The sequence below is a fragment of the Priapulus caudatus genome, unplaced genomic scaffold (assembly GCF_000485595.1).
Source record: "Priapulus caudatus unplaced genomic scaffold, Priapulus_caudatus-5.0.1 Scaffold190, whole genome shotgun sequence".
NCBI lineage: Eukaryota > Metazoa > Priapulida > Priapulimorpha > Priapulimorphida > Priapulidae > Priapulus > Priapulus caudatus.
In genome coordinates this window covers 284729-312554 of record NW_014577251.1, presented here as the reverse complement: position 1 = coordinate 312554, position 27826 = coordinate 284729, and the positions used below count along the sequence as shown (strand labels likewise).

The following is a 27826-nucleotide window of genomic DNA, read 5'->3' as shown; positions in this document are numbered from 1 at the left end:
TTGTATACAAATAATGTAACCCAACAAGAGTAGGTCGTATGAGCATAGGTAGTTGTATACAATAATGTAACCCAAAAAGAGTAGTAATGTAATTCTACTACTCTTGTTGGGTTACATTATTGAATCTAACGGCGACAGAGTAGCTCACCTCAGTAGCTGATGTGTTGCCCATTCACGGTGCTGGCTGGGCAGCCGGGCGGACAGCACGCACGCCGAGAGCGCATTCGCGAGCGGCATCAAGTCCATTTTCTTACTCTCCATACTCTGCGGTGGCGCTGGAAGAGAAGGAAAATTATAGATTAGGCTGACTATGAAGTTACGAGCTGTGATCACAAAAATACGAGATGAAATTATCACAAAATAATCACAGAAGAGAAAGAAAATTCCTATGACACGAGAAATAATGCCCAACTGATGAAACGACACTGATTTCTGTATACTGTACAGTGGGAGCAACGTACTACTCGTTAAAATTAGGAACGACTGCAAGCTAGGGCCCTGTTATCGATATAATTATGCAATTAAATATGAGCCAGTTAAGTATGATGACACTTATAAGACCAATGCCAATGACACAGGGGCAAGATGAGAAAGGAGATAATCACGACATTACTACAAGCTCTCATCGGGCTGTTAGCTGTAAATATCATACATCTAGTTATCAGTTAATATGAGCATCTAGTTTCCAGCAAACTAAATATCGTAAATACATATTCTAACAACTTTGTTTACACATTCTTAGGCTGACTATGAAGTTATGGAATGTGATCGCGAAAATACGAGATGAAATTATCACAATATAATCACAGAAGTTATTATGACACGTCGAGGAAATGATGACATAATGAATAATAATGTCATAATGACGATGAGTGACCAGACCGCGAGTGTTACATCGCCGTGACAACCCGCAGGCGTAACGCAAGCTGCCGCGTTGAAACTCTCCGCCGCATCGCACGTACACTTTGCCGCGTCGTCCTTGCTAGGCGACGGCAGGATGGCGTCCCCGAGGACGCCGCCGCCGCTGCAGGCGAGCAGCGCGACGAGAGCCTGCGTGACTGCGAAGCTGGGTGAGGAGAGAGCGCGGTGGTGGTGCAAGGCGTCTGCGGCGCTGCTCGCTGTGTGCTTGCGCTTCCTCGCGTCGTCCATCACGCTCGTGTTCAGCCCCATCGCCGCCAGCATGAGGTCCTGCGAGCAAGCGCACACGTCGTCAGTAAAGTCATATTAAGTTGATATTTTTTATGAAATAATATTAAATATAATATTTTTTTAATAAAGTTATATTGTCATCGCAAGTAAGATGGTTATCACGAGGTTTAAGGTGTCACCGCCACCAATGCAGGACGTTTCATGCCAGCCTTTTTGACGCACCTCATAACTATTTACATGTGACAATGTGACATTGTGTTAACAAAAAAAGTAAGAACTGAAAAAAATATCCCCCCAGAAGCTATGGATTCCGTGCAATATAAAACACATTTGGTGACATTTCCTGATAAGATTTAAATATAAGACTTTTAGATTTTGAAATTTAGAAAATACTAATAAAATTTAATTTGTAACATAAAAACTTGGATAAAACATTATTATACAAGAATATATAACAGGCATACACAGTTAAGATTAATAGATGCAATTAACTTTTTAATATTTTTTACATTTTTAAAAAAATTCTAAAAAAGTCTGAATTTTTATCGAGACAGACAGTTAACACCCATGCAAGTAGATACGTGACAATATCACAGGTCTAAGGAGTGACCACCACCACCGCTGGAAGTTTCACGTCAACCCTTTTTTGATGCATGTTATCAGGAGTGAATAATAGAGATCTCTATTATTTACTCCTGATGTTATGACTATTTATGATGCTTTTGATAATGGTTCCGAGTATGGCAGTCAGTAGCACCAAAGGCCATTTACAATAAGAAGGGACACTCACTGTGCCCCTACTAGAATGAATGAACAAAACACATTTTAAACAGGCTAACTACCATGTACCCTACAGCAGGCTTCTCCAAGAGCACTTATAGCCTGGCGGCCTGCCAGGCTATCGTCGAGCCCCGCCATCCTAAAATGCACCCGCCACTCTAAATATCATAAGCCGCCATGCTGGTGTATACACAAGAAGTTCAAACAATTAATACACGTTGTTTATATCGGAATAAACTTTGAAGCGATATGAGTCTAGAGTGTCCCAGATTGCATCTCAGAGCTTCTACAATTCAAAATTTTCCGGGGAGGTATGCCCCCGGACCCCCCTAGCACGCAAACCGCCTTCGGCGATTTGCAACTAGGACCGTAAAGGCAGCACCCCCCCTGCTATAATAAAAAAGCTTGGAGAACCCTGCCTACAGTAGACGCAACATGACTTCATACAAAAATTGAATTGAAGAATAATGCAACAATAATTCACAGAATCATTACTCTGTTACACAAGTCTGTTTTTTGGCATTAGGTACAGGTGGCCGAATTTAACCAGTTTGCGTTTGCGTTTCCAATTGAAGCAAATATACAATTGTTCACACGGAGAACGTGATGGAGGTGAATATTTACAAAGACGCTGTTACTTATTTCATGTGCTTTGCATATTCCATTCACGAACAAGTCAGAGACTGTGCAGTCAGTAATTCTGAACATTCCGAACAGCTGTCGTTCTGTTTCAGATGTCAGCATGGCATCGTATTGTCATTAAAATTCGTGACATTTTAAACTCATGATGTCTCAACTACTTATGATGTGTCTGACAACATGCCTCCGGTAAAATGGTCGAGCGATTATGTGGTTGTTAGATTTTGTTGCCTTGTTACTGCAGTTCAAGGTCATATACGCACACATAAAAGCACCCGCACACATGGCCAGTCAGACAGACAGACAGACAGACAGACAGACAGACAGACAGACAGACAGACAGACAGACAGACATATAGACAGACAGACAGACAGACAGACAGACAGACAGACATATAGACAGACAGACAGACAGACAGACAAACAGACAGACAGACAGACAGAGACAGACAGACAGGGACAGACAGACAGACAGACAGACAGACACACACACGCACACACATGCACATCCTTAAAAATTGATACCATCAAACTGAAGACAAACCTGAACGCAAAGCTGCACCAGGAGCTGCGATGCTTCTGGATGCTCTCTTGTCAGGGCGCTCACGGCCGTGCTGAGGTACTGGATGCTGATAGCATACTTTCCTTTAAGGCCCAGCGATGCATTCAAGCCGCCAAGATCCTGAGAGGAGAAATGCATGCAAAACATACGATGGGAACGGACACAAACACCATATCTTACAAACAGGTGCACATCCACACCCAAGCATGAGTGCAGCGCGTATAACGCAAGGACTCTTGAGAAGTGAAGTCACGGACCGTGAAAAACGCTGTTGTCGTGGTTAAGCTCGCCAAAACAAATAACACGCCTCCTAGAGAGGCCCCCGCCCAACAACAACAAAGAACGTGAGAAGAATACAAAACAAGTGCCGCAGAGCGACAGCGCTCACCTGACGGCAGGTGTTCTGATGCTAAACTCACTGGCAAACGAATCAAGAGCACCCTCCCATCGCCACGTTCGCTCTCCCTTGTTGTCTCTCTCATTCTCTCTCCCCCCCTCTCGCTCGATCACACTCGCTCTCTCTCCCTCTCTCTCTCCCTCGATCACACTCGCTCTCTCTCTCGCTCACTCTCTCTCTCTCTCTCTCTCTCTCTCTCTCTCTCTCTCACTCTATCAGCTCTCTCTCTTGCCTCCTCTCTCTCTCTCGCTCTCTTCTCTCTCTCTGCTCTCTCTCTCTCTCTCACTTCTCTTCTCTCTCTCTCTCTCTCTCTCTTCTCTCTTCCTCTCTCTCTGTCTCTCCTCTCCTTCTCTCTCCCTCTCTCTCTCTCTGTCACTCTCTTCCCTCGCTCTCTCTCCCCCTCTCTCTCAATTTCTCTCTTTCTCGAGGCGGTAGTGCTGCCGGACGAGGCTGTGCGACTGATTGTCTATAGAGATGTCTGATTGTCTATCAGACCGATTGTCTGATGCGTCTTCTAACCCAGCAAGACCGTTTCGTGGAGCTAGCAAGGTGGTAACGTTTTTATATAACTTCACATATATGTTTATACTATATGTTAATTCGGGGTGGCACTCCGGCAGCCCATGTTTATACTATGTTAACTCGGGTTTCCAGCAAGCGGCCAGCGATGGTAGAAAATTATGAAAAATTGCTCTAAAAAAGTTGCTTGTCCGGCGGACAAGCTACCGGACAGATCTACTTGTCCTCCATGGAAATGGACAAGTACGGACAAACGGAAATAGCCTCTATTTCAAACACTGGGATGCTATAAGGAACCTTCTCGAAGAAATGTTCGTTGGATCGTTATGAAAAGTTGCCACGAGATGGCGCGTACGTTGAATGTCTTAAGATTAAAAGATGGAAGCTCCCATCGTACGTAGTATAGCAACAACTATTTGCAAGACAGAATAGGTAAGCACTCATCCATTTACACATGATGCTATACACAGAACATATCACGAGCCTAGATTTGTGCCGCAATTCTGCATTTCCTCCCTATACCTTAAGTTAAGGAGTGAATGTTCCCTTCTTTTACACCTCTTGACCTTTGACCTTTGACCCCCAGCTTCGACATCCCAACTCGTTTTCGGATTACCCCCCCACGTCCCGAATATCGTGACTGTACGTCGAGCTGTTTAGATTTTTGCCCAACTGTTGACGCACGGACGGACCCACGGCCGGACGCACGGACGCACGCTCATGCGATTCTACAAGCTGCATCTGACTATGTCAGATAAGCTAAAAAGCAAAAAAAGAGAATAAAATGAGAAAATGGCCATCGCGGTAAGCCCGACGCACCGGTATCGTGGGAGCCACGTGTCGGTGCAGACTCGAGCTCGGGAACTCTATCCTCCCAGCAGCCGTGAGACACATGAGTCGCACGATGAGTCGTATGTCGGCGAGACCAATCGCCTCGAGACCGGCGGAGAGGCTGCACGCCGAATTGCTGAAACAGGAAGCCAGGTCATACAAGCGACCGCATGTGCGCCACACGCAGCGACGACGATGCAGCCGTTGATGACGCACCGTAGTATGGCTAGCCATCTCCCGATTTTATCCAGTCGTTACCATGTTTTATTACAGTTATGCGCGCATGCTGTAAAATAACTTCCCATAGTCAGCTTATGATTGTTTTGTTCGCCTACTTATAGTGGTTGAACCCCTATCTATATTAATCTTATAACCTAATTAATATTATGTATATACATATATGTATATATACATACATATATCGTATATATATATATATATATTAATTAATTAGTTGATTGATTATTCATGGTTGGAATATAAACTGAAGTAAGCAACCTCAGTAACAACTGTTGTAAAGGAAAATCATAATGCTAAGTGCATAGTTTCGTCAAGTGCACCCTCTGGCCATACCTGACTGACAGCAGTGAGAGTGCGCGCATCACCATCTCTCTAGCGACAAGCACCTGGGCAGCTGCGAGCATGCGCTGTAAGGCCAGCATGCGGTCATGTGCGGTCGACAGCAGAGCTGCCTGTTCTCCCAATGTCTTCGCCATCTCCTCTCTACTCTGCCCTGCCACTCCTATACGCAGACATATACAGCAGGGTGACATGGACGTAAGGTAAAAAGTCGAGAAGAATCACGAGTGGTATCCATTCACACGAAAGGATGCAACAAGCCCACATACGCAAGAATAACTGTATTGTAAAATAAGGATTCCTTCACGAATCATAGAAGAATAAATGTCGCGCACTAACACTGAATACCACTAGGGAATGTACAGTGAACACCTCATCGAATGAAGAATAGGACAGACATATCTTTACATCAATCTCTAGCAATCTATAGCACCTTGCAAACCTATCTTTACCTAGTATAAAGTCATTACTAAATATCACTAACTTTTACTCATGCCCCACTTTAACCTCTCTACTTTCACCCAGTCCTTGCCGCAAGCTGCTTAGATCCTGTTAGCGAAGTATCCTCATATATATTAACCTTGAGACCCTCTGTAAACTTTCGCACGTATGATGCGGGGATGGGGGGGATCACCTTGACCATCGATGTTGACCGTGTCGCTACAGGCGATGGGCACGTATTTCAATCCTAGCGGGTCGGTGTCGGTGAATCGGACGACGTCGGGGGCTGACCGGTGGTCAGTGAGACCGAGAAAAGTCTTCACGGCATCGAAGCCTTTAGCACCGGACAGGCAGTTCTCCACGTCTTCCTCGTGCAGGCTGTAGTCCTCTGTTAGGGTTAGGATCGAACTGACAGTTACACAGGTGATCACTTCGGAGAAACACAGAATATCTCGATGCTGAAATGCTTCTGTCCCACAGCAGTGAAGATCCATTATGCACGTGTGTTGTGCATGGGTGCGTGCATGAGTGTTCATGTGTGTGCGTGCGTGCTATGAATTTTATAGTGACAATCGTTGCTTGGTGAAATACTTTATTACCTCCCTTTATTGTCATTATTATTGTTTTCGTCTACCACTAATTAGCAGGTAACATACATTTATAAATGCTATTATATCTTTTAACATTCTAACTAGCTAGCTAGATAGCAAACGACATAGATCACAATAGATGTGTACAACACAACACAACACAACACAGACAATACAAATACAAACACAGATAAACGTACTCACAGTCTAGCATACATTAATAGCTACTTAACAGACACTATAAATACCGTCACATTCATTCGTAGTCTAACATACATTAATAGCTAGGTAACAGACACTACAAATACTGTCACTTTTAATTATAATCTAACATACATTAATGGCTAGATAACAGACACTACAAATACCGTCACACTTACTCATAATTTAACAGGAATTAAAGTCTAGGTAACAAACATGCGATCGTGCGCTGGCATTACCTTCAGCCGGAGACTCGGAGCTCCCCAGCAGGTCTGGCGCTACACTCACAACCTCAGCTAGGTTCGAGCTGATCACTCCCATCCCTAGCGATCGCGCTTCCGTCTTCAGAGCCTTCTGTGCCAGGTAGCGATCCCTGCACTGTCCGCAGAGCAGGTAGTAGGGATTGCCCGTGCCACAAGTGCCCCCGAACCAGCCATCGACAAACGAACCGTTGCTACGGTATCCCTGCCTGCAACACGACAAGGCGAGCTCGATTGAGCCCACTACATAGATGGAGAACAAGTGTAGGACCGCACAGACAGTATGCGATTTGTTTCTTTGGTTTTGTTTTTGCTTTTGGTTTGTTTCGATTTGCTCTTTGTTTTTGTTTGGCTCCAATGGTGGAGCATAATAAGATTTTAGCAATTGTGGTTTCGTGAGCAGACTTTCTTCAGCAAAGCTATACTGACTGCTGTGTGGGCGAGGTTGTTAGCAGTGCACGCCAACAATATAAAAACCGTTTTGATTGTGGGCATCGACTGAAGCATAAAAGAATAAACTGTCTTGCCTAAAGGGCCAGACACACTAGGCGATTAAATCGGGCGATTACATCGGGCGATCAAAACGCCCTTAAATTGCCTAGTGTGTCCACTCAATCGCCGCCGATTTCATCGCCCGATTTCATCGCATAGATCAAAACTTTTGATATTATCGGGCGATTTTGTCGCCCGATTTCATCGCCTAGTGTGTCCGGGGCCGGCGATAACATCGCCCGATTGTACAATTCATCAGCCAATGGACAACAAGCACATGCATAATTTCTGATCACTGAACCAGAGTGAGCACAATGCGCTCAGACACAATGCGCGAAATCACAATGTATTTTTTTTTCAGCACAACGACGCTGCGTTTTGCTGTGTCGTGTCGTGCCGCGTGTGTGGAGACGGGCCTTCATTCACCGGCGATTTAATTGCCTAGTGTGTCCACTCGACTCGCGCGATAGAATCGAGCGATTTTGTCGCCCGATTTTATCGCCCGATTTAATCGCCTAGTGTGTCCGGCCCTTAAGGGCAGTATCTGTATGTGACACGACAATCAACATGTGATGCGACAGGAATCTGGTGCATTTCATATTTCACAGGGGGGAATCATAGTTCAGTATGAACAGTACAACACGTAGGATCCAGTATTCGAGGGCTAAGTAACTCCAACAATACGACACAATTTCTGGTGTAGTTAATACAGTGCAGTTACACGAATCTAGAAATCTCAAACATTCTATTCCATTACTTACATCCAGAAATAGATAACGATATCGATATGAATAAGGATACTGATAAAAACATAGTTTTGGATATGGCTTATGCCATCGCTGCACTCTGGTGAGGAGCGTCTATACATCCATGAAGCAACTGTCGCCTGTCCTACCTGCCGCAGCTGCCGCCGCAGCCAGGGTGGTTCAGCTTCATGTGTCGGTTGAAGCTGTGAGTGAAGATGTCACACAGCTCACACTTCACGGCTGTTTCATAGTCGTCCAAGTCCGGTGCAAACTGCAATGCACGCTGCGATATCATACAGGTATAATATATGTTGTCTATTATGCACTGTGATAACTATTACACGCTGTTATATGTGTACATTATGCATTATGATAAATATTGTGCAGTATCATATATGCGTGTTACGCACTACAATAAATATTATTGTGAAATTATTTATATACGTGTATAAATATGTTCACGATATTGCACATTATACACTATAATAAATGTAAACAAATCGCACCTGAGGTTTTCAGACTTAGCATAGATAGTAATAGATACCCACTGTATGATAACGAAAGAATATAGATATAATAATAAGCATATCGGAAATGGAGAGCAAATCGATCAATCTAGTTGTATACAGCTCTAGATACATATATAGATACATATACGTGGCAACCTATATACCTAGATATAACTATACATATGTATATATATACATATGTATATATAGTTATATCAGTTATATATATAATAAATATAGTTATTTCCAATTATAGCCAACTAGATAGTTGGATTACATGTAGCTAGATATAACTATACCTGTACCTATCTGCCTCTATATCTCTCCCTTGCTGCGTATAATCTAGCTATATAGTTGCCTGCAGAGTGAGACAACGGAGTGAGAATCATGCTGCATGGTAGCAGTAGCGGCAGCAGCAGTAGCAGCAGCAGCAGCAGCAGACAACAGCAGCAGCAGCAGCAGCAGCAGCAGTTGCAGTAGCAGTAGCAGTAGCAGTAGTAGTAGTAGTAGTAGTAGTAGTAGTAGTAGCAGCAGCAGCAGTAGTATCAGCAGCAGCAGTAGCAGTAGCAGCAGCAGCAGCAGCAGCAGTAGCAGTAGTAGCCGCAGCAACATTAATGGTAGCAGTAGCAGCAGCAGTAGCAGCAGCAGCAGCAGCAGCAGCAGCAGCAGCACAGCAGCAACAGCAGCAGCAGACAGCAGTAGCAGTAGTAGCAGCAGTAGCAACAGCAGCAACAGCAGCAGCAGCAGCAGCAGTAGCAGCAGTAGTATCAGTAATAGCAGCAGTAGCAGCAGCAGCAGCAGCAGCAGTAGCAGCAGTAATATGTAATAGCAGTAGCAGCAGTAGTACGTAGCAGTAGCAGCAGTAGTAGCAGCAGTAGTAGCAGTAGCAGTAGTAGTAGCAGTAGCAGTAGCAGTAGCAGCAGCAGCAGCAGCAGCAGTAGTAGTAGTAGTAGTAGCAGCAGCAGCAGCAGCAGCAGCAGCAGCAGCAGCAGCAGCAGCAGCAGCAGATGTAGCTAGATAGCAGCAGTAGCAGACAGTAGTAGTAGTAGTAGTAGTAGTAGTAGTAGTAGTAGCAGCAGCAGTAGCAGTAGCAGCAGTAGCAGTAGCAACAGCAGCAGCAGCAGTAGTATCAGCAGCAGCAGTAATAGCAGCAGTAGTATCAGCAGCAGCAGTAGTGGCAGCAGTAGTATCAGCAGCAGCAGTAGTATCAGCATCAGCAGTAGTGGCAGCAGTAGCAGTTGTAGCAGCAGTAGTATCAGCATCAGCAGTAGTGGCAGCAGTAGCAGTTGTAGCATTAGCAGCACTCACGTCTACGAACGCCAGGCCGGCCGGCTCGCGGTCGTTGAACTCTGAGCTAAACATGTCCTCCATGCCGTCGGACTCCGCGTCGTCGTCGATGTCCAGCATGTCGTCGTACATCGGCTGCGCCTCGCCTCTCACGTGTAGACGCTCGCGCGTGATCTCGCGCGGCTCCCTGCTACCGCCGCCGGCTGCTGTAGCGACGCGATACATATATCAGGCTGACGCGACGTGGGAGGTAGAGCGAGCGTCGTTTCGTTTGCATTCATCAGATGACAATTATATACTGGGTTTCCTTTCAAATTGTGATACATAATCTGTCTTAGCGTAGTTACTGGGATATTATTATTATTATTATTATTATTATTATTAATATTATTATTATAAAATAGGGTAATAATTTAGCAAAAGTACACACATTATTAACTGATATTATTAACTAATTATAATTATGTTGTTAAAATAATAATTGTTAACTACATAGTAGAATAGGTCTACTTTCTACAAAAGACCATGCAACAATTAGAGGAAGACTATTACAAGGCAATTCTCAATTTACACCCACACTGGCTACGTTATGTATAACATTTTCACAAGCCTGCAACACTAGATAACTAATGGCAATCCTGTAACACTACAATGTTTTAGTAACATCACAATAGCATATAGCCATGCTCGCTGTTACAACACTCACAAGATGGCGCCCGGCTCGTGCTCGTGACGAATGCTCGGATGTCTGAGATCGGACGCTGGCGTTCAAGCACGGCCACCCGCTCGCAGCGTGATGACCTCTGACGCTCAAGGTCGCGGTCAGTGAGGTCAACCGACTCGAAGAGACGAGACGATCGCTCCTGATCTTCATGAATCTGATCGGCTGACTCCCGCCTGCAACAATTTAAGCAGATGCTTAGTGAATAACCTCGATAGAATATCAGAATTATACGACAATATTTGTAGAAGTTTTATAGATTAGTAATGTTTGTAGCAATACCAGCAAATGCTCAGCAAATAATTACGTACTGACGTATATATATATATACGAAAACTCGATCTAATGGATATCGCATTTGGCGGAATGACTTGAGTGACTTGATGGACCAACGCGACTGTAAAATTATGCGGACACATGTCACACCGACTTGGGTTATGACAAGAAACCAAGAGAGGATGCGGCAAACATTATAACTGGTGTCGGAAAATTTTCACGGGTAGTGTAATTCCTGTGCTTATCTGCATACCTATTGAGTAATCTAGCCAATGGTGGGTGCCTCTCCGTGGATTTCTCTCGCTCTAGGCTGCATGCACCAGAGGGAGCCACTGCTGCAGACATGGCACCCGGTAAGCAGGCACCAAATTCTGCATCGTTGTGCGGGTGTTCGATCATCCAAGTGGCGAGAGTATTAATGCCATGGGCTGAGCTCTCACCAGACAGACCTAACCAATGAAGCCAACACACAGATGTAGGCTATAGTAATGTCAACTAATCACTTCTACACCACACTGTTGGCTACAGTAATGTCAGTTAATCACTCGCACATGTGACAATACAGTGACACACAGGTTCAGTTTGCTGCACTTGTATACGTTACCTATTGCCCTGTTTATCCACATAGAAGCAGCATGAACATTCATATTTTGTCAGCGACACGACACCAGAGGGTAGGATTTTCAACGCTACCTGTTTTTTCCACAGCTTTGCATATGTGTTGCAGGGTAAATCCCATCTCCATGAGAGGTGCTACGATCGGTGGTGGAGGTGGTGACGGAGATCGTGGTGTCACCGGTGCTGAACAACACAAATAAACAGAAATAAACACAAGCGAATTTCGGGTGAGTCTATCTTAATAATAACCTACAGGAACCAAGTGACCACAAGCTTGCCTACCGCATTTATTAATACTAGGAGTACTAATTATGAACCAACCACATAAGCCGAATATGCTTGTGAAGTATAATTTCGATATATCATTATTTCGCTAATATGTCACGTTGTTAATATTCAGAATGTTCCGCACCTGTTTTCGGTCTTGGTGGCAAGGTGGCTGCAGAGTCACTCTGTTGCTCATCGGGTGGCGATCCAGCCGTTGACAGCTGTCGGTAACCCTAAACAAACACACACATGGCTGTCGGTAACCCTAAACAAACACACACATGGCTGTCTGTAACCCTAAACAAACACACACATGGCTGTCTGTAACCCTACACAACACACACAGTGCTGTCTGTAACCCTAAACAAACACACACATGGCTGTCTGTAACCCTAAACAAACATAGAGAGTGCTGTTTGTAATCATAAACAAACATACACAGTGCTGTTTGTAACCCTACACAACACACACAGTGCTGTCTGTAACCCTACACACCTATGTAGCTGTACGTATCTCTACCTGTGACACAAACATACATTTATAACTATTGGTACTCTTACACCAACATATACACAGCTGTCTGTAACCCCACACTAGCACATGCACAACTGACTGTGATGCTACACAAACATATTCATAACAATATATAGAATAACAGTCCATGACATAGCAATCCATAATATAGTTACCATAAGTGATCCATGGCATAGAACTCTATGACATAGCAATCTACGACACAGCAATTAATGACAGTGACCTATGACAGCAAACTATGACATGGTGACATATAATATAGGGACCTATGTCATGGTGACCTATGGCATAGTAATCTATGACATGGCAACCTATGACATGATGACCTATGGCATAGTGACCTATGTCATGGTGACCTATGGCATGATGACCTATAGCATAGTGACCTATTACATAGAGACCTGTGACAAGACCTTGGGGACTATGAGAAGGTAACGAGGAAGAGTACCTGTTGCAGTGGAGAGGAGGTGTAGATGGTGCGGCCCGCGCGGTGACGCACGACTCCACGCCGCATGTTCAGCACTCCCTGCGGTGTTATCAGCTACAAACACACGCACAGGCAAACCTCAGACAGTTAGTCACAACACTCGCGTGGTGGGCCAGCGCGAAACAACTGCCATGCGTCTCGCAACCGGACGTCATGCTACGACAAACAGGACTGGTGCAGATTATTGCGCATGTACACACAGTACACGGAGCGTTGGTCACATTTGGGTTTTCGTTCGTGTGCATCGTCTCAAATGCAGTACTACTGTGTTAAACTGTCTAGATGCTGTGCTATGGGCCAAGCTGGGAACAACTCTCGCATCAGAACTGGCAGCCGAGAGTGAGTCTAATAGGACAATAAACCGCACTGCTGTATAACTCCCAAGTTAAGGGGGAAAAAAACAAGAATAAACGTGAATGTGCAAAGCTCGAAATACGGTCCCATGACAATGGCATATGCAAGACAGAGTTTCCTTGGTAGGGATACCAATGCATAAAACACACGAACCAAAAACAATGCAGGGACGGGAATCATCATATGGTGCATGGTACTGATAAACAAATATATTTCCAATAAATATCAAGCTCGTTTGCACGCTGCTTGTCACACGTGCACTGTATTTGTGCAATCGGCAGTGGCAGACATATTTCCTACGAAGAGGTACAGCAAGTAATTCACTTTACTAGTACTTCAAATTTTCGACTGTAACTATGAGCTACTGTCTGCACCTCACATTACCTCACAGTAGATAATTATTCATTGTACAATAACAATAACACTGCCACTGCTGCCACTGCCAGCAACGATGACACCCTCACCACTGCCACCAACGATGACAACAATAATGACACCGCGACGGCTGCCACTGCCAATTACGACGTCAACGACCGCATCATGCGGTCACGTTACCTGCTGCAGCAGAGCCGAGGGGCTGGGCATGGTCTCCATGTTGGTTGTCATGACGGCGGGAGGGTCGTGAACCTGTGCGGCAGCCTCCAGCTGCGGTGCGACGTCCTGCGCGGGCGTCGTTGCGCGGCTGCACGACTTACGCTTCCTCAGCGAGCCCAGCTTCTCTAGAAGACACGATACGACACGACGATGACACGATGTAGTCAATATAGCAGACAATCCGACAATCACCGTGCATATATATATACATGATGATGCATAATAAATCTATTATATAATATATAATATAGATAAAGATATAGATATAGACTAAGATATTTTATACTGTTTTCTTGTTTTATTTTAGGCGAGTCCATACTAAGTTTAAAGTTTTGTATTCCTTGTTTCTGTGTTTTGTTGCATATGATCATATATATATATTTTTGTAGTTAACCGAGTCTGTTTGATTTTAACCATGCATCTACTTTAGCTATCTCTTGGTTAACCATTGTTTAAAGATGGTGAGGGCTTGAATGTGATAGAAATAGGTTAGTATCATCAGCAAATAGTCGACTATTGAAATTAGAGCAAACAGGTAGATCATTGATATAGATTAGGAATAATAAAGGGCCAAGTGTTGATCCTGGAAGCACACCACATTTGAAATAAAGTACAGAAGATAAGTGTTCATTGATTGATGTATAGAGAGAGGGAGATAGAGAGAGAGAGAGAGAGAGAGACAGACAGAGAGAGATAGACAGAGATAGATAGATAGATAGATATGATATAGGTGGCTTGACATTCACCGTGCAAGCCGCGTATGTCCGTCTCATCCTCAGCGTGACCCTGCACGGCTGATTTGAAGATCACGCTGTGCGCCCGCTCAATGTCGACGACGGTGACATTACGTCGTATCGTCGACGTCTGCATCGCCTTGCCGACCATGTGCCGCATCACGGCGCGCGCCGCCGCGCGTGCGTCCTCGCCGGCGCCTCCTACCATCCCGGCGTTCGGCACCAGCATCATCTCTGCATAGTGCGCGCATCCCATCGTCGCGGCGACGGCCTTCAGCGCCGCCAGCTGCACGGTGACGACGCGCATCATGCTCAGCTCGTCTCCCGGCGTCGCCACCGCCGGCGGGGGTGCATCGTCGCGCGGCGCCGCCTCCTCGTGCCGCGAGGGCGCCACCGTCGGCGTCTCGGCGCCGCACGGCTCGACGGCGTTGTGCGTCGCGGCGTCAGCGGCACGGCGGCGGTCGACTGCGGTCAGCGAGCTCTGGATGATGTCGGTGACCATGCGCGTGCTGATGCTCTCGACGACCTGCAGACGCACGTCGCCGCTGACGGCGTCGTCGCCGCACGACGCGCCAGCGAGGTTAGGCTCGCTGCGAGAGGTCGGAGGTCGCAGCGTCGGCGCAGCGACGACGACCTGCAGGGAGGCGTAGCCGCTGGCCTGCGTGCTCGCTCGCCGCGCGACATCTGGGTAGGAGGGAGGAAGGGAGAACGTTCTTAGCCTTTCAACAAATGTTTTTATTCACTTCTGATAACGTTTTTGATAACGTTTTCTGATAACGTTTTTGATAACGTTTTCTCATTTAACGTTTTGATAACATTTTCTGATAACGTTTTTTGTAACGTTTTCTGATAACGTTTTTGGTAACGTTTTCTGACAACGTTTTCAATGCGTACGAATTAACAAGAATGGCATAAACCTCTTGTGAAAATGCTTGCCATTAAACAATTTCGAGACAAAGCAAATGCCCCAGTTTAACTAAACTATGAGAGTAAGTGGATATACAAGAAGAAAAAGCCGACGGTACAGCCAACACCGAGGCGTAACGCTTCTATTATGAACTATCCGTACCAAGATGTAGTTTGCGATGCTGCAGCCGGAAGAGATCGGCAATGTTTCTCTCCTCTAGTGTGCCAGACAGCTGCAGAAGGTCCATCAACAACTCAGGCGGGAAGTCAATCACCTTAGAGGCATCGAACGTCACCTGGCTACACGCTTCTATGCTCTTGATGTTGATGTCACTGCAAATGAGATCTGTATTAGACCACCGCAAAAAAATCCTTCGCATATCTACTAAGATAAGGAACTGTGTTGAATATTTACGCTTCTTTGTTTAATATTTTTTCGCCGTGTATCTTGTTGGTAGTAAGAAACTGGAGCTAGTTAGAATTTTCTTATGTGATGAATAAGAACACGTGAAGCTGCTGTTAATCAGAGCATTGATTAGTTGGATTTCCATAGCAATGCAAATCTATGAGTCAGAAATCGTAGCAGTAAATACCATAAAAACACTGAAATACTGAAATATTCGCAACGGAATTTCCTCACTGGGTCTTACCGACATGCCAAGCAGCCATAACATGTAATAAATTCAGAGATGCGAAAACAATAATCCCGTGACACCGCAGAAGTGGCTAGAGTGCAACAGACTATAGGCCACGCAAGCAACGAGAGGGGGTAAACAGTATGTATAATTCTGATTGCACTAATCTGCTTCAGCGTACTTTCCCGCGTACCCACCTGACCGTAACGTCTTCCTCCCACTGCACTTTGACTGTAGTTGTGCCCTCTTTGATAACGCCGAGCAAGATACCTCGCTTGCCAGTGGCGAGGTGAAGGCAACTGCCACCCGCACGCAGGCCTCTGTCCACACCACCCATGACAGCCAGCGCTGGCCACACCTGTTCATAAAAATTTAATTATTCGTGCTATACGTCATCCATACAATATCGTTCATTTTTATTTAATCATATATACTTGTGTGAGTGCGTTCGTGAGTGCATGGGTGCGTAGGTGTGTGCGTACATGTGTATGTGTACATGGCTGTGCAGTCAGATCCACCCAATCAGCATAATCACAGAGGTAGAAAATAATTTTGCATCAAGGGATTCCTAAGGACCGCCTGCTCTCATACAAAGAACATCTGCTAACCAGTAACTACTCTGGAGTCAAAACTACATGTGAAAGTAACACACAGTACACACACACACAGTCACAAACACAAAAGCTTTCATATCTAATACGACCGCTCAAATTATCCACGCATGCGCGCACACACGCACGCACTCACGCACACTAGAACTACCAAGATGTGCCACTGTAAAAATCGTGATGAGCGACACTGGCATTACCATCTGGCAGAGGGATTCCAGGCTGCCTTTTTCTTCATTATCAGTAAGGCTAGTCCTGTCAGTGGTCTCCACATTATCCTTTTCTTCTTCCTGCTGCTTTGTGGCCTCCTCGCTATCTTTCAGCTTGACCTCCTTACTTTCCTCCCATTTCTCACCACTCTCCGACTCGTTGGCTTTAACATCTGCAAATTGTCCGTGACGTTGCATGGGAAAGAACTCAGCATAATTAACGAACAAGAAATCATAAAATGACTCGCATGGATTGAATAGTCAGTATTGTAGGCATGTTTTAACATGTATTGGCCTTTGACGTAGTCTCATAGTGAGATATTCACTTTTTCTATTCGAGTTAATCACGGATTATTCGAGTATTTTATGTAATCTTTTACCTAGATCAGGTTTAGCAGGGCTGGACGACTGCCATTGCTGCGCGTCTCCCGCCTCCTGCCACGCGTCCTTCACGGCTCCGATCAAGGACTTTATTGATGCCAAACGCCTAAGTATCTCTTCATTGATGTGCGAAGCCCAGTTACCCTCCTCGTGTAACCTGCATCGAGGAACGTTACAGGTTGCGAAAACGACAGTAAGAATAAAACTTGCGGAGATGCATCGAGTAATATACCAAAACAAAAACAATTGCCCAAGCACAATCACAACAATATTTTCTTGCTAATTATATACAATCAATTTACTCAAACCAAAATTCACCGACATTCACGCGTATACATTATGGACGTTTTTCCAGAGATAATGCAAACTAAATTGTGTCGTCGACTTCCTGCGGCATGCTTGACACAGATAGTAAACTTTCTTTGGTAGTTCTGTGAGAACTTTGAAGCTGAAGGGGCTGTGAGACTTGTGAACTTACCTGCATATGAGGTGGACATGTGCCTCGGCTAGAGCCGTGTTCATCGGAGCACACAGAGGGTCACCGGGCAGTAGCTCACGTGGGAGGCCCCGAATCTGCATGTCTAGCATCTTAACCTACGACGAGACACAACGTGTTAGTTTGTGCATCGTCCGCACGCCGCCATGAACACGTGTGTTAACGACACATCTACAATCACATCTAAGTTTATGAATTTCCTCTTGGTAAGCGGATACGTTGGTTTTCTAATGTTATACAGAGTTGCACGTTTATAATCATTGTAGAATATGTAGGTACCTTTTCTCCAGGATTGCTACTGTAGAACAAAACTGCTGGATAAAGCTCTGTTGCATCAATATCTTCAAATGCAACATGAGGTTCCTGAAATTTAAAATGTACAAACTATAAATGATATTGATTACTTCAACAGCATTGCATTTATCGTGAAATATAAAGTCCTACTACTGTGTTATATAGTAACTTATACTTGCAAGGGCTATAAATATCTAACCATTAAGAAACACATTTATTCAAGATTAAGCTCCATTGCAAAACCAACCCAGCCAGTCTCAATTTTGAACATTTCGGTTTCCTCTATGCAAGGCTCGACACTAACTTTTTTTTTCAGTGGCCCGATCGGGCCACCAAAATCATTGATTTTCAATTTTTGGTGGCCCGAAAATGAAATCTGGTGGCCCGAAAAAAAACAAAGAAAAACATTATAAATCTTTATTTCAATCTCGTATTGTATATTATTTGAAAATTGGGCCGTCTGATGCACTTGCACAAGTTTTAAACAAATCCCACACAATGGCACACACTGACATTGATGATTGAGGCATACATTTGAATTATCCATTCCACGGCATCAAATTTTCACCAGAACCGCATTGTCTGGTTCGCTTGATACAATGTAATCACATGTATGCTGGCGCTTGTAAAATATGCTATGGCCTGCGCCCGCTCAGATTTTGACCTCTGGCTAGACTGGTTCGCAGCCGAACTGTTCGTCGCAGAGCGTGTACATTGTCTAGCAGAGCGTGAGGCCGGATACCAGTCTAACACAATAACGTGGCTTGTTGCAGCCGCAGTAGACGGATAAACCGTGCGCCCCGTGTATGCCCGCGGTAGAATGCTGCACGTGCGTACGTGTGCCCTCGCTCCGCGAATTGCTCGCTCTCTTTTGAATGAGATTAGCACGTAAGAAACAATTATTTTTATCACATAGACACTTTGAAATTTTAGTGGCCCGTACGGGCCACCAAATTTTAACTTTTGGAAATTTTTGGTGGCCCGACATCAAGTTTTGGTGGCCCCGGGCCACCGGGCCACCGCTAGTGTCGAGCCTTGCTTTATGTAACCTATAGTAAAATCAATCCTCAATGGGTACCAGTCCCAGACTATGCGCGGACTGCTATTCCCAGCACTGATACTAGTAAAATCAATCCTCAATGGTTACCAGTCTCAGACTAGTACACGGATTGCTATTCCCAGCACTGATACTAGTAAAATCAATTCTCAATGGGTACCAGTCCCAGACTAGTACGCGGATTGCTATTCCCAGCACTGATACTAGTAAAATCAATCCTCAATACGTACCAGTCCCAGACTAGTACGCGGATTGCTATTCCCAGCACTGATACTAGTAAAATCAATCCTGAATAAGTACCAGTCCCAGACTAGTACGCGGACTGTTATTCCCAGCACTGATACTAGTAAAATCAATCCTCAATGGGTACCAGTCCCAGACGACTAGTACGCGGACTGCTATTCCCAGCACTGATACTAGTAAAATCAATCCTCAATGGGTACCAGTCCCAGACGACTAGTACGCGGACTGTTATTCCCAGCACTGATACTAGTAAAATCAATCATCAATGGGTACCAGTCTCAGACTAGTATGCGGATTGCTATTCCGAGCACTGATGACAAACACAGCCGATGCAACTGTGCCACCTGCCTCATTGTTCTTTCCGAATGCGATCGTGTGCACATCCATGTCGACGATGCAGGTGATGTAGTCGCCCTGCGTGAAGTTGGGGAAGGTCAGCGAGAGTTCGCCTCCGTGGTAGAGGTTGCCGCTGTAGGCGCGGTAGAGCCACATGTCCGTCGTCGTGCGGTGGCTGTTGTCGTGCACCGGGTAGCGTGACACGCCGACGCACGTGCCCTCGTTGCCCCTGTTCTCCTTCATGATGTAGAACTGAAATCGTACGACGATCACGTCGCTGTCATGCAGATCCAGCCGAGTACACGAAATAGGAGCATGGGTGTTAACAGAAAAAAAAGTGGGGACTGAAAAAAATTGGGTCCGGTGGAGGGTCGGACCTATGGATTCTGTGCAATATAAAACACATTGGGTGATGCTTCCTGATAAGATAATTTAGAAAATACTGCAACCTATATAATTTGTAACATAAAAACTTGGATAAAATACAAGAATATATAACAAGCATACATAGTTAAGATCGTATTATTAGCTGTTAATCAGTTAAATGCAATTCACTTTAAAATATTTTTTTTAAATTTAAAACTTCAGAAAAAAAATCATAATTTTATTCAAGATGGAAATCCGCCTACAGACGGAAAGTTAACACCCATTTAGTAGTGAATAATGATAGATGTTAGGGTTAGATATGGGACCCAGCACATAAACTACACTGGTAGTCGCAGGATGTTAGAGTTAGATAGGAACCCAGGACATAAATTATACTGATGGCAAAAAGAAGTTAGGGTCAAGTATGAAACCAGTACATACACTAGCGTTATTGACCGAGACAACATACCTTCCACTGATAGCAACCGGACGTGATAGCGACGTTGCCGAGGCCGTATCCGCGGCCGCTGTGTCCGTGGATGAGCACGCTACCGCCCTCTACCGAGCAGCACACGGTCCTGTCGGTGTCGAACGCCGCATCCTGGGCCGGAACATTTTCCGCGCATGGCTCAATCTCCGGTGGCGCCAGCTGGTGGTCCTCCGTGTCGCTCAGCCGCTGTATCTGCCGCTCGAGCTTAGACTCCTTCTGCTGTGCCTGAATGTGTAACAGGGGTAGAGCACGGGTTGGTGGGCAGGGCACGTGGACGTGATCTCTTTATCCAGGTAGAGCATGCTCATCTATTGCTCGTCCATTACCCCATTCCTATAATCTCTCGACCTCTGTATCTGTCTGTACAACTGTCTCTCTTTCTCTCTCTCTCTCTCTCTCTCTCTCTCTCCTGGCTGTCTGTCTGTCTGTCTGCCTGCCTGCCTGTCTGTCTGTCTGTCTGTCTGCCTGCCTGTCTGTCTGTCTGTCTGTCTGTCTGTCTGCCTGCCTGCCGGCCTGTCTGTATGCATGTCCGTCCATCTATCCGTCTTTCTGTTTAATCTGATCTCATCAATCTATCTATCCATCCATCTATACACATATATATATTCACATGTATCACATTCTTACCCTCGGCAACGCTACGTTCCTATTGTATTCGTTTCTGGTTTTAAATGTGTACCTGTTCTTTGGCAATTGCAAACGGTGCTCTCCACATGTTGTCTGACAGGTGGCAGAACAGTTGTGACGCGACGGTGGCTATCAGCTCCTGCTGGCTGCTCGACTCACACGCAGGCAGTACCACCTCCAGAAGCTCAAGCGCTAACAACTGCACTCGGATGTTTGGAACCAGCAGTCCACCTGCATGAAATTTCATCCAACGTTCAGACCAAAACTGTTTATAGCTGGGAGGGAATTGATAAAAATTGTGCACTTTGTGACAAGTCTTTGAAATTTGGCATGCTGTTAGGTATGGGCATAAGGTTTTCAAAAACAACCGCATACAAGTTAGGGTGGCCCCCTGGTAGCCACTATGCACAAAATCCAATATGACCACCGTTGGAAATAGAAATGCTAAAACCATGCGATGGCTTTCTTAATTAGCTGCGAATGTTTGTGATTCCCACACTGCGGGCCGTTCGCTGTACCAGAATCAATGCATGATATCTAATATGATAATGCTTGTACATTACGCAACCTAACATACACTCTAACTGCTAACAGGACAAATATGTGATATTTCATACAGTAAATGCTTGTAAATTGTGTAACCCAATCTACACTCTAACATTATAAATACACGATACCTAATAAGATAAAGATACCTAATACAAGGCTCGACACTAGCGGTGGCCCGGTGGCCCGGGGCCACCAAAACTTGATGTCGGGCCACCAAAATTTCCAAAAGTTAAAATTTGGTGGCCCGATCGGGCCACTAAAATTTCAAAGTGTCTATGTGATAAAAATAATTGTTTCTTACGTGCTAATCTCATTCAAAAGAGAGCGAGCAATTCGCGGAGCGAGGGCACACGTACGCACGTGCAGCATTCTACCACGGGCATACACGCGCGCACGGTTTATCGATCGTCTACTGGGGCTGCAACAAGCCACGTTATTGTGTTAGACTAGTATCCGGCCTCACGCTCTGCTAGACAATGTACACGCTCTGCGACGAACAGTGCGGCCGCGAACCAGTCTAGCCAGAGGTCAAAATCTGAGCGGGCGCAGGCCATAGCATATTTGCAAGCGAATACATGTGATTACATTGTATCAAGCGAACCAGACAATGCGTCTAGACAATACGCCTGTCTGCAGAGTACTGTGGAAGCGTATGTAAAATGAACGCGAGCGATGAGAGTTTCGAAGGCAAACAATTGTCATAATAAAAAAATGATGAAATTTATTCCTTTTTTGATCTATTTTGTTCAAAATGTTAAAAATACGGGACACACATGCGTCCCGGGAAGGGTCGGTACGGGACGCGGGACACATGGGCAAAATACGGGACGTCTGGTCACCCTGATTGCTAGCTAGCTGCACTGGTGCTCACTGTTTCGGATCCGCAGCGAAACTGCCAGCGTTCGAAAGTTCGCGTAGAATAACTGAACTATTCCATGAAGATGATCAGTATTTTAATCCGAAGTGTAATATTAGTGCTTTGTAAGTTTATTTAAGCATTTTCTCTGTCTCTTTACGCAACGAAATATTGAACTTAGTCTTAGACATGGCTGCTTTTTCTTTTTAAATGCATGCGTACCCACCCAGGCTACTTTGTTGATATAATTAGGGTTCTACTTTATCTTATTAAATCTGCAATATTTTATTTTTACAGTTTCAAAGCCTGCCAGACATTTTAACTTTCATTAGATTAAATGTATATGTTTTATTTTAACATGAAAAGCCAATGTGTTGTTGTTTTATTACAGTTACTTGTTTTAATATTTGCATGCTCTGTGACTTTGATCTTCTTGAACGTCTGAACTGATCGATAGCATGTGCACGCGCGTGTTTAGATAAATAATGAGTGAAAGTAGTAAAAATGGTATGCAAGATTCTGGTGAAAATTTGATGCCGTGGAATGGATAATTCAAATGTATGCCTCAATCATCAATGTCAGCGTGTGCCATTGTGTGGGGTTTGTTTAAAGACTTGTGCAAGTGCATCAGACGGCCCAATTTTCAAATAATATACAATACGAGATTGAAATAAAGATTTATAATGTTTTTCTTTGTTTTTTTTTCGGGCCACCAGATTTCATTTTCGGGCCACCAAAAATTGAAAATCAATGATTTTGGTGGCCCGATCGGGCCACTGAAAAAAAAAGTTAGTGTCGAGCCTTGCCTAATAGGATACAATAATTGGACGATGTGTAACATAGCATGCTTGGTCTATTGTAATGAGACGTAATGAGGTTGGGGAAGTGCTGCATTAGTAATAAGGGGGAATACGCCCTGTGCTACATTATAAGGCAATATACAAGCTATATTCGACAATAACACACACGGTACTAGGTCTGTGTTTAGCACTTATAACCAGTGCTCGAAATGGCCAGTTGCCCAGTAGCCACGGGTGACTGAAAATGCTGCGCAGTGAGTGGAACTTGCCTAAACTTTCTTTATTACTTGCCTGAGATTGAACTGATAGGCAGCCAATTTTTTGCCAACTGCATGTAAAACATCACCTCAAATTTCAGCGGGCTGTGTACTGGACACAGTATTAAAACCAAATAATTAACTTCTGCCCTCTAAGACAGAAAAGAATTTGTGTATATATTTTGTATTTATTATCACTCACTGCATTTTTTTGCTGATACGTTTTACGCTTCCCTTCCTGATAGAGGTAATTAAGTGATGGGATAGGTGATGTTGGAATAGAAAATTAAATTTCGGACTAGTGGATTTTTTTGGGGCGAATGGATTGAAATTTTCACTGACCCAAATTTTGACATGTGGGTGACCTGGAATTCGAGTTTCGAGCACACTGCCTACAACAGATATTCATACCTGTCTGAGTGTGTCCTGTGATGGTCAGAAGCATATCCACCCAGTCCTCCTTGGCCATCATCGCCTGAATTTCCTTTGAGGAGGCAATTCTGCGCAGGAATACTAGAAGGTCGGCCAGTGCCATCTCCGCCACCTTCTTACTCAGCGCACCTGCAAATCATTAATCGCTGCACTACAGGTGTGACCAGTTTTCCACGCATCTCAAGTCATAAAACCTGCATAACAAACATGATCACGTGTCCAACTATAATTCATTTTAGCTGGATGGTCCATCTCTGCAATTACACGTGAATTAGTTAGATGCACTAATACGATTACATTATATAAGAAGCTATTATTTCATTATAATAATCGGTTCAATATCAAAAATATCGAAAAAATATGTCACCGAACTTTCTAGTTAACTATTTCGCAGCCACATTCAGCAATTCTTACAACCGGACACCGATCCACTCTGTAAGCACTAGTGTACAGCCATATGCCATCTTCACTACGCCACGCCACCGAGAAGAGCTTCATCTCGTGGTTCTCGCTCCGCTTACGTTTCTTGCTGGTGCTGGCTTCCTCCCTACTCGCTGCCAGTATCTCTTCCTTGGAGGACCCGACGGAAGGCGAGCGTAGCAGCTTGACATCGCAGCCACAGCAGCCCTTGAACGCGGCGCGCACGTGCGTGAAGAGCAGGTCTACGACCACCTGCAGCACCGCACTGCTCAGCTTGCTCGAGTAGATGCTGTAAGGAACAAGAAAGAGAAAATGATGGCGGCAGGGAAACATGGACGATGTATGTGGACTCTTCTATTCGTTCTTTCGTCTCTCTTTCTCTCTCTCTCTCTCTCTCTCTCTCTCTCTCTCTCTCTCTCTCTCGCTCTAACTCTCACTCGCTCGCTCTCTCTCTCTCTATCTTCCGCTGTTTCGATTTCCTTTCAGTGCTGTATCTCTCCTTTTCTCTTTTTACTCTCTTCTCTGTCTCTCCTTCTTACGCTCTCTTTCTGTTGCTCTCTCTCTCTTTCTGTTGCTCTCTCTCTTTCTGTTGCTCTCTCTTTATCTCTCTCTCTCTCTCTCTCTCTCTCTCTCTCTCTCTCTCTCTCTCTCTCTTCACTCCCGTTCTCTCTCTCCCTCTTAGCTCTCTCTCTCTCTCTCTCTCTCTCTCTCTCTCTCTCTCTCTCTCTCTCTCTCTCTCTCTCTCTCTCTCTCTCTCTCTCTCTCTCTCTCTCTCCCTCTTCACTCCCGTTCTCTCTCTCCCTCTTAGCTCCCGCTTTCTCTCTCTTTCTCTCTCTCTCTCTGATTTCGCTTCCTCTCACTTTCTAGTTCTCATCTCTGCCTCTCACCCTCTCACAATGCCTGACATACAAGCAAGTATGGCACATCACATCTAGCCTTTATAACACTATACCTTGTTGTTATCTCAAGTATCTGTAGAAGCCTCATACTAGAAACTTGCAACAGTAATGGTAGGTTGTCAGATCCGCTGCACAGCGGAGGGTAGTGGTGCTTCAGAGAGGTCATGCCAAGACACAGCCTTATGAGAGTGAGAAAGAACAGAAATAATACATAGGAACGTCTTCCTGCGTTTCACTTACATATACATAACTAATAACAGAATTTCTACCCAATATGAAGTAGGAATTCAACTTTGAGGTAGGATCCTCAGAGTAGGGATTCTAACATTTTTCCCATGAACTATGTGCATAGACTCAAATCAAGCTTAATCTCAACCTCCTTCTGTACGACTCTTTATATCAACTATGAATCTGTAAGTTTGCTCCTGCGATGAGCAATCGATTAGACTACAATAACATTCAATCTATTTCATAGGTTTTCATTTGACAAAATCACAGTAACGGTCATGCCACTCAGATCGTACAAGTCTCAAACTGAGACAAATAACATAGCTAAAAAAAAAATACACGCCATTTCTTCATCGCATTCTATTACCCGTCTGCTTACTTGGACAGTAACTGTAGCATGTTACAGTTGACGGCCAGCGTGATATCTGCTGGTTGGTACTTCACACTCAGTGTGAACATGGTTACCAGCTGTAGGCGCTGCCTCGCTTCTGTAAACAGAACAAATGCTTCTCAACGTAATCGGTTTAAATGATATCGCAAAATAAGAAGATGCAATAAGAATAAACATTTAAATGTCTGGGATTATGGCTCATGACACGTAGCAGTCTATAAAATAATACTAGACTACTATAGATATTTTTTTAAATTTAATAACTAGACTATTACCACGGACACCACATGGCAAATACAATCAAATATTAGAGAGGTAGTGATGTACCTTTACCAAGAGAGCCAGGTTGCTCGCTGTCATACAGCGTGTTGACTAGATGCTCATAGATGTGGTGTACGGCCGTCTGAATCTGATGCTGAGTACTACTGCTAGCCGCTTTAATTCCATCCTGGCCAGAAGTTACAGGAAAAAACTCCACATTAAAATCCACGACTCTTTACATGAGTGCAATCATTCACAACACTAGCTAACGATCCTCATCAGGGATGTAACGCTTCAAACGTTAAATATAGGTGACCTTTTAAAGCTACAAAAATACATGCCAAGAGCTTTGTCGTTTGTAGGCAACTTTCAACTGGTAAAGGTTAACAAAAACGTAAAACCTGAAAGCTAAAGTCCTGCTTCCGAGAATTAAACTTGTGACCTTTAAAAACGTCATAATTTCTGAGAGCTTAAGTCACAACTTCTAACAGCTAAAGTCACAACTTCTAGGAGCTAATGTCATAACTTCTAAGAGCTAACGTCACAATGTCTGAGAGGTACGTTTGTAACGTCGAGTGCAAAGAACGCAATCGGCAGCGAAATAAACAACGGTAGCGCCACCTGGTAGTGGTAGAGCTGCGACCCCGCGGCCATGTCGGCCTGGAAGTGACCGAGCCCGAAGCATCCCTGCAGCAGTTGCATGTGCACAGAGTGTAGCAGCGTCGTCGACGTCACACTGGGAGGTGAGTAGACAAACGCTGGCCGGCTCGCCCGCCACACCTCCTCCTCCTCCGTGCCCTTCTCCCGAGCAGTCGATAGCAGCTCGAGAATCTGGTTGAGGGCCTTCAGGCGACACTGCAATGGAGGAGAAACACGTAGAAGAAAAGATGCATAAGTGTGATAGTAACGATTGACCCATCTGACTGTTGTTTTCGTCAGGAGACTATTTTAGCCAATCAACACTGAGACAGGACATTCTATAAACAACGTTTAGTAACATAGTGCTGCGAACTCAACATCCTGGCATGCAAACGTCCGTGTATTCTCACAAACGTGGTAAGCTTGATGGACGTACATAGCATATCCAGGGGGAGCATGACTTATTGTTTAAGGGAGATTGGTCAATTATAGGATAACTACTAAGATACAACGGCTACACGTAAAAAAATCAAGTATTCACATTTTGCCAGCTAACAGGAGTCATATATTTCCACACATTATTTTTCCATTTATTATATATTATCTGATGTTCTTTTGCATGTGATACTGATTTCAAGCATATATCGTCTCGTATCTTCTCGTGTGCAGACCTCGGCACGTGTTTGTTGATAATCCATTGCCAAGGCGATCGTGTGTGGTTCGGTGCACACACCAGCAGGACTATCTTGTTTGTTCCCTCCACTGCTTGTGTCATCGCAGACGAACTGAAGTATGCTGCAAAATACTTCTACCTTTAATAAAAGTTTCACTATAATAGACATCGTCTGTTATGCAAGTAATTCCTGCAGTGTAGCGTTC

General features: G+C 44.6%; 1 protein-coding gene across 1 annotated transcript in view; it reads right to left on the bottom strand.

Moving 5' to 3' along the window:
- The window catches only part of LOC106807015 (probable E3 ubiquitin-protein ligase HERC1), a 99005-nt gene that overhangs the window by 46562 nt on the left and 24617 nt on the right, over positions 1-27826 (bottom strand). Inside the window, exons 28-59 of the mRNA XM_014809216.1 lie at positions 27619-27742; positions 26930-27163; positions 26375-26495; positions 26036-26144; positions 25482-25607; positions 24631-24818; positions 24089-24238; positions 21268-21446; positions 20568-20813; positions 19745-19984; positions 18082-18165; positions 17785-17900; positions 17306-17463; positions 16917-17098; positions 16306-16466; positions 15637-15806; positions 14580-15251; positions 13795-13958; positions 12847-12939; positions 12010-12097; positions 11673-11780; positions 11233-11428; positions 10689-10879; positions 10004-10188; positions 8336-8457; positions 6928-7157; positions 6091-6285; positions 5451-5619; positions 4866-5013; positions 3113-3250; positions 963-1188; positions 149-323 (exon numbers count right to left, since the gene is read on the bottom strand). Of these exons, the coding sequence (XP_014664702.1) occupies positions 149-323; positions 963-1188; positions 3113-3250; positions 4866-5013; positions 5451-5619; positions 6091-6285; positions 6928-7157; positions 8336-8457; positions 10004-10188; positions 10689-10879; positions 11233-11428; positions 11673-11780; positions 12010-12097; positions 12847-12939; positions 13795-13958; positions 14580-15251; positions 15637-15806; positions 16306-16466; positions 16917-17098; positions 17306-17463; positions 17785-17900; positions 18082-18165; positions 19745-19984; positions 20568-20813; positions 21268-21446; positions 24089-24238; positions 24631-24818; positions 25482-25607; positions 26036-26144; positions 26375-26495; positions 26930-27163; positions 27619-27742 (5688 nt within the window). The remainder of the gene's footprint in view (positions 1-148; positions 324-962; positions 1189-3112; positions 3251-4865; positions 5014-5450; positions 5620-6090; positions 6286-6927; positions 7158-8335; positions 8458-10003; positions 10189-10688; positions 10880-11232; positions 11429-11672; positions 11781-12009; positions 12098-12846; positions 12940-13794; positions 13959-14579; positions 15252-15636; positions 15807-16305; positions 16467-16916; positions 17099-17305; positions 17464-17784; positions 17901-18081; positions 18166-19744; positions 19985-20567; positions 20814-21267; positions 21447-24088; positions 24239-24630; positions 24819-25481; positions 25608-26035; positions 26145-26374; positions 26496-26929; positions 27164-27618; positions 27743-27826) is intronic.